Below are 12,386 nucleotides of genomic sequence, written 5' to 3'. Positions count from 1 at the left end.
TAAAAACAAGTGACGGGGCGAAGATCAGCCTGAAAAGTGTGTCATATTTCTAATGGTCTGTCCTGCAGTTGAGGTGAAAGTGGAGCTTACCCTCTTGGAGAAAGACAAGGAAGCAGATGTGATGTCACCCAATGGAAAGGCAAGCCCCTTCTCTGACTGCAGGCCCAACGGAGCACTGGGACACTGCTCCGACGAGGATGCCGCTGCCGCCCCCCTTAGGCTCTACAAACCCCGCGACTACGTGGAGGCCTCAGTGTGTCATGTCAAGGACATGGAAAATGGACAGTAAGACCAAACAAAAGACAACATATTAGAAGGTCAATTACCTGGAATTGTTATGGCTGCAACCAGTACTTTTTTTCACTCAGATATTTTCTCTCTTCCTTGTGTGTGTGTGTGTGTATGCTCTTATCCCTGCATAGGATGCGAGAGGTTGATTTGGGAAGTGGCAGAGCGCTGCTCATCAAAGAACATGGAGAGTTTTCTGCCATTGGGCACAAGTGTCCACATTATGGGGCACCGCTGGTCAAAGGTGAGTCCGGTTCTGCATTGTGTTTGCTTTTTGATGGAATATTGGTATGGTATCTTTTTGCTGTCTTATGTTCTAAACAAGCTCTGAGATTGATTGGTGGAATACATATCTTTGTGTGTTGCAGGTGTCTTGTCCAAAGGGCACGTGCGTTGCCCCTGGCACGGAGCTTGTTTCAACATCGCTACAGGAGACATTGAGGACTTTCCTGGGCTGGACAGCCTGCCCACCTTCCAGGTGACCTTCCTCGTTCGGTTCGCCGTGCCATTCACATTCCCTGCCTTCACATACTGTCTCTAAGCATCGTCAAAACCGTGTACACATCGCTCATGTCTGTTTGCTTCAGGTCCGAGTTGAAAAGGACAAGGTGATAATTCGCGCTAATAAACAGGTAAAGATATTCTGGGACTATCTAGAACAGATCATTGTTCTAAATCAACTGATCTCCCTTTGTTGACCTGGCAAACCTTTTCATCTTCCAGGATCTTCAGTCACAGAAGAGGTCAAAGGCCATGGCCCGATGTTCAGCAGTAATTAACTCCAGCACTGGCTTCAGCCACATCCTCATCGTTGGATCAGGTGAGTTGGCCATTGAGCATCTCCTTGCACTCACACACCGCTGGTAAATAGAAGTCTGTTCAAACTGTCGACTAGGACTGGAACCATCTGTGTTAAGTTCATTATAGGTCCTGAGTATTCCAAAAAAGGATAGATGGCAGCTCCCAAACATTACTGCAACAACCAGGTTTTTAGGTGATGGTTAGTGTTGCAAAGCTACCGGTAATTGACCAAGATTTTGGGTAATTAATAGAAAATCTATGACAATTTATTGTAACTTTGATCATTTATACGAATAACATTTAAAAAATGTATTCATATATAGTATTAATTTATTATATCTGTGTCAATATTGTCCATGAGTTTCTAGTAGATAGCCTAATGAATGAAAAAAGCATCAACAATGGCATTATTTTCAACTTAACTCTGCAACTCTTCCAACTATCGACTTTTTTCACAACTGCCACCAGGTTGACGCCAAAACAGTGACAACAAATACGTATTGACATAGTAAAATAAATACAAGTTTGTAAAACGATATATAAATGATATTTCATGCTGCAACCCTCATATTAAACACCAATGGTATTCACTAAGTTAATGGTTTATATTTGGGATAATGTTTTACAGCTTTGTCGTTCTGTTTTTTATTTTAAAATCCTCTTGTTAAATGAGTTAATATACTCTGAGTGTACAAAACATTAAGACATCTTTCCATGACTGACCAGGTGAATCCAGGTGAAAGCTATGATCCCTTATTGATGATCCACTTCAATCAGTGTCGATGAAGGGGAGGAGACAGGTTAAAGAAGGATTTTTTATGACTTGAGACATGGATTGTGTATGTGTGCCATTCAGAGGGTGAATGGACAAGACAAAATATTTAAGTGCCTTTCAACGAGGTATGGTAGTAGGTGCCGGCCGCACCGGTTTGAGTGTGTCAAGAATTGCAACACTGCTGGGCTTTTCACACTCAACATTTTCCCATGTGTATCAAGAATGGTCCACCACCCAAAGGACATCCAGCCAATTTGGCACAATTGTGGGAATCATTGGAGTCAACATGGGCCAGCATCCATGTGGAAAGCTTTCTACTCCTCCTAGAGTCCATGCCCCGACAAATTGAGGCTGTTCTGAGGGCAAAAGGGGGCGCAACTCAATATTAGGAAGGTGTTCCTAATGGTTTGTCCACTCAGTGTATTTTACATGTGATAAGGCCACACAGAGGGACAAAGATAATTACAGAGACTTGTGATAATCTGAAGTACCCAAAAGGGCCACTAGATGTCTTGTGATAGATTACATAAAATCCTTGAAAGATACCAAAATTCTGGTAGTTTACTGGTAAACGTAGAAAGTTCCCAGTAATATACCCTCCCTTTGCAACCCTATTCATGGTGCTTTTTTTACACATTTTACTGTATGCTCTTTGGCAAAGTTTTGTTTATGTTTACACCACTCTAAGATTGTCTGGTATCTAAATTTAATACACTCTCTGATTCACTATTCTTTTTTTCTCTCAATAGTTCTGGTAAACGGAGCATGGGTTCAGTTCGGATAGCAAGGATCTAAGATCCTACATAGACGTTAAATTAGTGTCTTGTGTCTCCAGGTCCAGCAGGGCTGGTGTGCGCTGAGACGTTGAGACAGGAAGGCTTCACCGATCGCATTGTCATGTGCACCATGGACAAATACCCACCCTATGACAGGCCTAAACTGAGTAAGGTTTGTACAGAGCTCCAGAACACACCACAGAGACTACACAAGGACTATCCCCATAAAGACTTCGTGTCCATGAGGGTTCTTTCAGTTGAGGATTCTTCTGGATACAAACATTGTTGAAATTGCTGATCGAAGGTCTACCAGTTATGCCCTACTGTGTTTCATAGTAGATTATATACTGCTCAAAAAAATAAAGGGAACACTTAAACAACACATCCTAGATCTGAATGAAAGAAAAATTCGTATTAAATACTTTTTTCTTTACATAGATGAATGTGTTGACAACAAAATCACACAAAAATAATCAATGGAAATCCAATTTATCAACCCATGGAGGTCTGGATTTGGAGTCACACTCAAAATTAAAGTGGAAAACCACACTACAGGCTGATCCAACTTTGATGTAATGTCCTTAAAACAAGTCAAAATGAGGCTCAGTAGTGTGTGTGGCCTCCACGTGCCTGTATGACCTCCCTACAATGCCTGGGCATGCTCCTGATGAGGTGGCGGATGGTCTCCTGAGGGATCTCCTCCCAGACCTGGACTAAAGCATCCGCCAACTCCTGGACAGTCTGTGGTGTAACGTGGCGTTGGTGGATGGAGCGAGACATGATGTCCCAGATGTGCTCAATTGGATTCAGGTCTGGGGAACGGACGGGCCAGTCCATAGCATCAATGCCTTCCTCTTGCAGGAACTGCTGACACACTCCAGCCACATGAGGTCTAGCATTGTCTTGCATTAGGAGGAACCCAGGGCCAACCGCACCAGCATATGGTCTCACAAGGGGTCTGAGGATCTCATCTCGGTACCTAATGGCAGTCAGGCTACCTCTGGCGAGCACATGGAGGGCTGTGCGGCCCCCCAAAGAAATGCCACCCCACACCATGACTGACCCACCGCCAAACCGGTCATGCTGGAGGATGTTGCAGGCAGCAGAACGTTCTGCATGGCGTCTCCAGACTCTGTCACGTCTGTCACGTGCTCAGTGTGAACCTGCTTTCATCTGTGAAGAGCACAGGGCGCCAGTGGCGAACTTGCCAATCTTGGTGTTCTCTGGCAAATGCCAAACGTCCTGCACGGTGTTGGGCTGTAAGCACAACCACCACCTGTGGACGTCGGGCCCTCATACCACCCTCATGGAGTCTGTTTCTGACCATTTCAGCAGACACATGCACATTTGTGGCCTGCTGGAGGTCATTTTGCAGGGCTCTGGCAGTGCTTCTCCTGCTCCTCCTTGCACAAAGGCGGAGGTAGCGGTCCTGCTGCTGGGTTGTTGCCCTCCTACGGCCTCCTCCACATCTCCTGATATACTGGCCTGTCTCCTGGTAGCACCTCCATGCTCTGGACACTACGCTGACAGACACAGCAAACCTTCTTTCCACAGCTCGCATTGATGTGCCATCCTGGATGAGCTGCACTACCTGAGCCACTTGTGTGGGTTGTAGACTCCGTCTCATGCTACCACTAGAGTGAAAGTACCGCCAGCATTCAAAAGTGACCAAAACATCAGCCAGGAAGCATAGGAACTGAGAAGTGGTCTGTGGTCCCCACCTGCAGAACAACTCCTTTATTGGGGGTGTCTTGCTAATTGCCTATAATTTCCACCTGTTGTCTATTCCGTTTGCACAACAGCATGTGAAATTTATTGTCAATCAGTGTTGCATCCTAAGTGGACAGTTTTATTTCACAGAAGTGTGATTGACTTAGAGTTACATTGTGTTGTTTAAGTGTTCCCTTTATTTTTTTGAGCAGTGTATATTCTACCCAGAGATGTCCAAAATACTTACCATTTTGTTATTGCTAGTATTAACCCAATCTGAACCCATCTTTAGCCTGTAATCTTGGGATAATATTAGTCCTGGCCAATGTTGACATTTGTCCATGATATCTATGGGAAAACGGTTTGCTGACATTGCGATTTAAATTGGGATAATGTTGAAAACGAAACCAACAAATTAATGTTGCATTAGCATCATAAAAGTGCCATTTCTTCAATGAACTTCACCTATAACATTTCAACTTAATGAACGTCACCCCATAAAATCCAGTCTGTGGTGTACTGTAACTAACTGTCTCCCCCTCAGTCCTTAGAGAGCACAGCAGAGCAGCTCCAGCTGCGCTCCATAGACTTCCTCCAAGCCCATGACATCGAGCTGCTCACGGAGAAGGAGGTGAGACCTGAAACACTGATTATATAGGCTACATTTGAATCCATGTTAAGTAGGGAATTTTGAAGTGGATTGGCTACCTGAACATCTTCCAATAAGAAGATTTGAGTTTTCCGTTGCAAAACCTTTAGTTCGGTGTGCCCTAATGAACACATCCCCTTTGTGACATCCATGTTTTCTTTCTAACTGTGATGTTTGGATGTCATAGGCTGTGGCAGTGGACGTCAAGACGAAGGCTGTGACTTTTCAAGATGGCTCTAGGATGGAATACAGGAAGCTTTTCATTGCCACAGGAAGCAAGTGAGGAGTGACTGGAAATAGTCTTTGGTTAAATGCAATAAAATGGAATTAAATTCTGTTGTAATTGATATGACCAGTTTTGACAACTCATTGTTCTATTGACACTGATATACAACTGTTCTTTGTCTTTTGTAAGACCCAAGCCAATGAACTATAAAGGCCAGGACGTTAGGAATGTGTTTCACCTCAAGACCCCTGAAGATGCTAATAACGTTGCCAGGTTGGCCAACAACAAGAATGCTGTGATTGTGGGAACATCATTTGTTGGTGAGAGAGATGACAGACACGCAGTAGATGTAAATTCACATATGTCTAATTTTTATAAAGGGTTTACGAAGGCTACGTTAAGCCTTAAAGGTTGCAGTTTGTGGAATCTTTGTATTTATAGTAGTACTGTAATTTGCAGCACTTCTATGTGTGAATGAGTAATCATCAGTGTTCTGCGTTAGGTATGGAAGTGGCTGCTGCTCTCACCGACAAGGCCCACTCTGTCTCCATCATTGGGATAGAAGCAGTCCCTTTCCGGAAAGCTCTGGGGGAGAAAGTAGGGAAAGCCATAATGAAGGTAGGGTCCCACCCCTGGGAAATCTACCCTACTACCTCTAGAACACCCTCATCAGCATTTCTACACATAGAAACATATACTCTAAATGTGAATCATGTTCGTTGGGCTCAATGCACCAGGCACCAAAAGGAAATATGTCTAGAACAATATATTCTTATCGGTGCTCATGCACTTATTTAGACAACCAGGTATATATTGTCCATTAATCTTGTTTTTTTCAGGGGAGGGTACACCGGGTGTATCCCTGGTGTGTGCATGCATGCACGGTCATGTGTGTGCATGTTCCCTGCTGATAAGACACAGCAGAGGGAGACTGTGGAAACAGTCATGCCTTGTACCATAATACACAGTGTTAATAATCCATTATGAAGAGGGCATTCAGAGGAAGAGTTGCCGCCTCAGCGCCAGTTAAACTCAACTCTTTGAGAAGTAGCTTTGATCTTATGAACCTTAACCCAGTGCTCTCTCTGTCTGTCTTTTCAGCTGTTTGAGATGAACAGGGTGAAGTTCTACATGTTGAATGAAGTGTCGGAGATGGTTGGCCATCATGGACAGGTATTCCGAAAGTGAGAGAAACAGCATGACATGATGCACAGTTGGCTCTCTCCTTCCTTCTCACTGCTGGCCAGTCAAGACCATTTTCAGGCTTTGCCTAGATTCTCTACCATGGATTTCGCTTGGTGGAAACTCCTGCGAATGACACACAACTCTATGAGAGGAAGTGTGCAAGTATACACTTGGGGAGAAGAAGAGAATGGGTATCCAGCCATTAAACGCTGATAAATGGATGCGATTGACCCAAGTAGACCACAGAGTGCCAACGAACAAAGGATAAGCAGCCCAGATAACTACCAGTTACAACCTCCATTTGAAGTGTGACTCAGTAAAAGAAGCATGTGCCAATACTGGTTTTGCAACAAAAAAAATGATACTTTGTACTCAAGAAGGAAAGTAGCAGAATTGCGGGTAATCTAGTGGTAATATTATGTGTGTTGCCTCACTGTTTTTGTCAATGTTTTTTTTTAATGTTCCACAGTTGAAAGAGGTGGTTCTGAAGAGTGGGAAAGTACTAAGGGCGGACGTGTGTATTATTGGCACAGGTGAGGCGGCTAGCTCCGACACACAAACGCTCGTTCCGCAATAGCCTCAACTTTAGCACACTCGCTCATTTCAGTGGTCGTGCAGGAGTGTAATGCAGAGTTCAACAAACTCAACCACTAATGTTACTCTGATTCCCGGTGGTGAATTAATGGTGGCCGATGTCTCTTCAACCTGCAGGGTCAGGCCCAGCCACTGGATTCCTGAAACAGAGCGGAGTTCACGTGGATTCCAAGGGTTTCGTCCCCGTCAACAAGGTAGAACCGACAATGACGACGCGCAACAATTCTGATGACACACAAATACTTTGAATGCACTCATTTTATTCAAACTATTCATTTCAGTGCCACTGTATTGCAATGATGTACAAGTGTTACTGGATCATTTGTTGAGCTAGAGCTGATGAGTTTTTCGTCAGTTGTCTAATTTGTCAGGTGGCTTGTCTAGTAAGAGATCCTCCTGATTTCAACATTGGCTCCTGTATTCTTCTGGATAACCCTCTAACCCTCAGACAATGCAGACTAACATTGATGGTGTCTATGCCGGAGGAGACATTGTGACGTTTCCTTTTCCGGGGCGCAGCAATAAGAAGGTGAACATCCCACACTGGCAAATGGCCCATGTGCACGGTAAGTGTTTATTGTTTTGTTAATAAAGTGTTAAAGGAAACTGCATCACAGGGATGATTTCTGTATTTTGAAAGTTACATATCTTGAAAAAATGATTGCTGACTAGCAAAACATTTTGGGACTATGTCAACAATGGACAAATTAAACAAATACCAAAAGATCATTTTGGAGTAGAATTTTCACATTTCCCCCTAAAGCAGGGGTGGGTAATTCCAGTCATCGAGGGCCTGACTGATGTCACAGTTTTGCCCCAGCCCCAGCTAACACACCTGACTCCAATAATCACCTAGTCATGATCTTCAGTTTAGAATGCAATTTGATTAATCAGCTTTGTTTGCTAGGCATGGAGAAAAAGTGTGACACCAATCAGACCCTCAAGGACTGGATTTGCTCACCCCTGCCCTAAAGGGTCAAACACTCAGCTGCGTATCTGGGGCTGGATTTGCAGGGGATTGTTTTTATGGGACCTTTTTCTATTTGTTTGTGATTGACAGGGAGAGTGGCAGCGCTCGGCATGATGGGAAGACCCACTGAGATCAAAACGGTGCCCTATTTCTGGTCGGCCATGTTTGGGAAAAGCCTACGCTACGCAGGTAAACAGAGCCTCATTCCACAAGTAATATCATTTAATACAGGTAGGGTCATTTAGCAGATTTTATCCAAAGCACATGGCAGAACTGTCAAATGTGACAGTGACACATCTATTTAGTATATGTGTCCTGTGAGCGTTTCAAAACCTCCACAATGGTGTTGCCAGCACCGTACTCATTCTAACCCACTGAACCATTGGATTTATTTTTGTATTTTTACATAGTTATACAAGTGTTGTTCATGTACTGTATTCATTGTTTGGGAAGTGTTAAACTGGGACTGAATAGGTGGGGGGGGGAAAGCAATCTGCAAATAGTGAGTTGGTAAGACTACTAGCAATGCTCTCCTCCAAATGCCTCTGTTGAGATTGTAGTGCCTGTACTGCCACCTAGCTTTGAGGTCAGACACTGAGGCTTTTCAGTCATTTTAGGATTTAGAAGTAGGCCATCGTGATCGGTATGGTGGTGGTGTGGCACTCTGTTTACAGACCTAAAGTGTATCTATTCTATCACCAAGGCTACGGGGAGGGATTTGACGATGTCGTCATACAAGGGGACGTGGACGAACTAAAGTTTGTGGCCTTTTACACCAGGTAGGTGTCCAAACACCATCGTGGCTATCTACTGAGATGCTTTCAGCCATCAGTCCTGGTTGTTTTGTAAAGTAAATCCTCTATTTTTTTGTTTGTTTGTCATGTTTAGTTCTTATATAATCCAGTAGAGTTCATCCTTACCACAGAATGAGCTCCATTAAACCTAATTTGTTGTCTAAAAGTTGTTCGGGGGTATCTCTCCCACCTATAGGAGTGAGGAGGTGGTTGCCGTTGCCAGCATGAACTATGACCCCATTGTATCCCGTGTGGCAGAGGTCTTAGGGTCCGGAAAGACGATTAGAAAGCGAGATGTGGAGTAAGTGCATGTCTATGCTCCTCTACAAATGTTACCAAATGATGTGCGATAACTGAAAGACATTTCCTATGTTAATAAGCAGAGGAGGGTTTACATACATTTGCCAGTGGGTGTCTGTCCGTTTTAAGATGTGTACTGCAATGCTTTACTGTAAACACCGTCTTACTTTCTAATGTTGATCTTTCATTTTTTTAATTGTGCACTCATATAAAAATGAAGGCTGTTAACCCGACAACGCAAGTATGAAATCTATGACGCATGCATTTCTCAATCTCTCCACTAACAATCACCTCATGTGAAACACTGTCAGAACACACAAAAATCAGCCTCGGCATGCTTATTCTATACATGCAGTTCAGTTCCAGTCTTGCACTCTTGTTTTCTGTTGTTCAGAGCCTAGACTACATTATCCACGTCATTCCTGTTTAAACTGCATAATATGCACTCTGAGTGATGTTTTTTGTTTTGTTTCCTCCGCATTGCAGGACAGGGGACATGTCTTGGTTGATAGACAAAGGGTCGCAGTGAGCGAGCCTCCACGTCTCAGTGCGTCTGGGGTCTGTTGGACACTAGAATATGGACACTTTTGGTGCTGGTGAGATGCCGTGTGGACATACAGCAGCAGACCCCTGTCTGGGACTGTTGGAGTCACTCCCCTGGAATCGAGACTGAGATGGTTCTACAGAGAACGTCTACGGTGATGGATTACATACTGTATTCTTACCAATAACATGAGCCATACACGGTTTTAACATGCTCCAATGCCGACAGTGTGGCAGACTGTGTGCTCATAGCTATGTTCTGCGATTTCACAGTAAAGCAATCCTGGATGCAGTCTCTGTGCTTCTGCGTTATGCATCTACCTGTACACTTTGTTTATAAAGGGCCGGAGAGGGGTGTTGAATATTTTTGTATATGCAACTTTGTATATAGTTATAATCCTCAATACACTGTAACAAAACCGGGATGTACAATTTTAAACTGGAGTTTTCTATGGTTGAGATCAAACTAATTTAGTTGAGTATGCTCATGTGGGCTAAAACAGACCATGTACAGTATCTGGTAGTTGAAATAATAGGATTTATTATAGATTGCTTCTATAAATTGGGGCTGAACAAAGACATCGTTACCTATCGAAGCCACACAAAAACAACGCTTAGGTTTGTCAGCTTTGCATTTAGATCTTCAACTGCAATGTTTGCCTCCACCATGCAAATATAAGATAAACTACACCTAATCCGTAGTTGCAGCAATTGAATGTCCCTTTCCCCACTTGAAGCGTACATGCACGTGCACGCACACATGAAATCCTCACAATATGATTACAAATCATTCTTTTAAGGAATACAATGCATCCCTTTTTATTGGTGGTGACCTTTGTTGCCTTGCTCATACAGATGCAGGATCTTAATTTGATGCATTTTTAGTTAGGGCAAATCAAGTCTGAAACGTTTAAGTGGAAATGTAAAACTTTTAGAAGCCTTTTTAAAAATGGAATACACTAGCTACAAGATTTGCATTTCCTGCATCAGGGTGATCAAATTAAGATACTACATCTGTAGCTTGCACAAACGAGAAATTGAAATGTACTTTAATCGATGTTAATGCTTGCGCAATAGAAAAGGTATGTCTGTGCTTTCTAACGAAACTTAAATGACTGTTCTTTTAGATATGGTCATGTAATATTTGCTGAAGGCTATGAATGCTCTTTGTTACTAACTCAGGGAACTGAAGTTCGAGGCCTGGTCACATTGGGGTTGGTCCTCTGGCAAAAAAAAAAATGTACTTGTTGCTTTTATTTTCTTACCATATATTGGTTCTCTGTATTTGAAGAGGTCTTGTTTTCAGAACTTGCTTATCATTTCCTTAGATGTGTAGAGGAGGAAGTATTCCCATCTCCATTTTGGCATGTTGGAAGATTCCAAAATACTTGAGCCCTGAGGTGAAAAACAAGACCACATTTTAAAAGACCTTCTTCATACAGAGAAGTTTAAATGGTAGTTTTTTTTTTTATAATGGAAACTTTGAAATAAAAGTCTTCAACAATGTTTCCTGTTCTGCTATCAGTATGTATTGGAATTAAAGCTATATTATCTTTTATAAAAGACCACACAAAGCCCTTTACACGAATGACAAAAGAGGATATTTTTACACAGCAAATTGGCCAGCGATACCTAGTGTTGATTTTTCAGTGTAACATTTCTAGTGTTGATTCAGGTGTTTCATTCACTCTGTGTGGTGTTAAACAAAAACCACGACCATCATTATATTTCCCAGCATGCTCTATTGCAGGTACAGTGCATTTTTTGGAATTGTCTGTTTCCAAAATACATTTTTTTGCTACTTAAATATAAATAACATATGTTTTTCTAAACTAATCCAACTTTCTCTGTATGACTTTTGCAACCGTTACTGAAATGGTTGTTCCTGTTAAGATGGTTTGGGTAGTCTTGTGGGCTACCTTAGTCTGATCAACCCAGCAGTCATTCCAAATGTTGGCTATCCCCACTCGGGCTGGATTCCAATGGGAATTACACATCACTTTGCAAGCCAGCATAATGTGACTTGCAGGGCTGATGTGGCCTGTAAACTAGTGATGTTACGGTTGATACCAGAGCTCCAAAGCATGAGTCAAAATTGCTAACGCCTTGATCCCACCGACAGTGTCGTTGCACATATCCAGCATCATCTGGATATGTTTAACAAAAGTTAAACATTTACCTTCTGCTACCATTTCTGTCTAGCAGTCTACGCATACAATTTGACTCATACTTCGATAAATCAAACGTATGCGCCACACAGAACGCACAGCAACTGCCTCTACATATTCGTATACCACGGATATGACATGTATTTTTACTGCTCTAATTACATTGCTAACTAGTTTATAATAGCAATAAGGCACCTCGGGAGTTTGTGGCATATGGCCAATATGCCACGGCTGTGCCTAACAGCCCTTAGCCGTGGTATATTGGCCATATACCACACCCCCTCGTGCCTTATTGCTTAATTAAGCATCCCAAATAATGACATCGATTACATTTTTAAAAAAATGGTCAACTTGAAGGCAAAAAGGGAAGCGTGATGAGAACCTGGTTATAGGCTACTAAGGACAATTTACCACTGCACCACGGAGTTTTGATTAAAACAGTGGCGAATCATTTCTTTTTTTTAAATCACACTGCCATATTGCTGACCAGCAGATGTCACTAATGTGCATTGTGGACAGAAAGCCTCAGTTTCCCATCACTGCTGTAAACCATGAATTTCAGGGTAAAACTACACCTCAAAAATAAGGCCTTACGAAAAGCTTGTTG

General features: G+C 42.7%; 1 protein-coding gene across 5 annotated transcripts in view; it reads left to right on the top strand.

Annotated features, from left to right (window-relative positions):
• LOC106580115 (apoptosis-inducing factor 3) overlaps window positions 1-11,117 on the top strand; it is a 52,081-nt gene extending 40,964 nt beyond the window's left edge. For 4 of the 5 annotated variants that reach the window (XM_014160802.2, XM_045702962.1, XM_045702961.1 and 1 more), the window contains 18 exons: window positions 69-285; window positions 423-532; window positions 657-766; window positions 876-920; window positions 1,012-1,108; window positions 2,700-2,812; window positions 4,895-4,981; window positions 5,187-5,278; window positions 5,415-5,545; window positions 5,728-5,843; window positions 6,327-6,398; window positions 6,880-6,943; window positions 7,122-7,198; window positions 7,453-7,570; window positions 8,065-8,163; window positions 8,678-8,753; window positions 8,965-9,069; window positions 9,555-11,117. In XM_014160802.2, the coding sequence (XP_014016277.1) occupies window positions 69-285; window positions 423-532; window positions 657-766; window positions 876-920; window positions 1,012-1,108; window positions 2,700-2,812; window positions 4,895-4,981; window positions 5,187-5,278; window positions 5,415-5,545; window positions 5,728-5,843; window positions 6,327-6,398; window positions 6,880-6,943; window positions 7,122-7,198; window positions 7,453-7,570; window positions 8,065-8,163; window positions 8,678-8,753; window positions 8,965-9,069; window positions 9,555-9,597 (1,772 nt within the window). In that variant the 3' untranslated portion in view covers window positions 9,598-11,117. Of the gene's footprint in view, window positions 1-68; window positions 286-422; window positions 533-656; window positions 767-875; window positions 921-1,011; window positions 1,109-2,699; window positions 2,813-4,894; window positions 4,982-5,186; window positions 5,279-5,414; window positions 5,546-5,727; window positions 5,844-6,326; window positions 6,399-6,879; window positions 6,944-7,121; window positions 7,199-7,452; window positions 7,571-8,064; window positions 8,164-8,677; window positions 8,825-8,964; window positions 9,070-9,554 lie in introns of all 5 variants that reach the window. The other variant, XR_006760859.1, reaches the window with a different exon arrangement.
• The last annotated feature ends 1,269 nt before the right edge of the window (window positions 11,118-12,386 follow it).

This window comes from Salmo salar, chromosome ssa20 (assembly GCF_905237065.1).
Source record: "Salmo salar chromosome ssa20, Ssal_v3.1, whole genome shotgun sequence".
Lineage (NCBI taxonomy): Eukaryota > Metazoa > Chordata > Actinopteri > Salmoniformes > Salmonidae > Salmo > Salmo salar.
The sequence above is the reverse complement of the archived record's forward strand: the minus strand, read 5'-3'. Positions and strand labels throughout refer to the sequence as shown.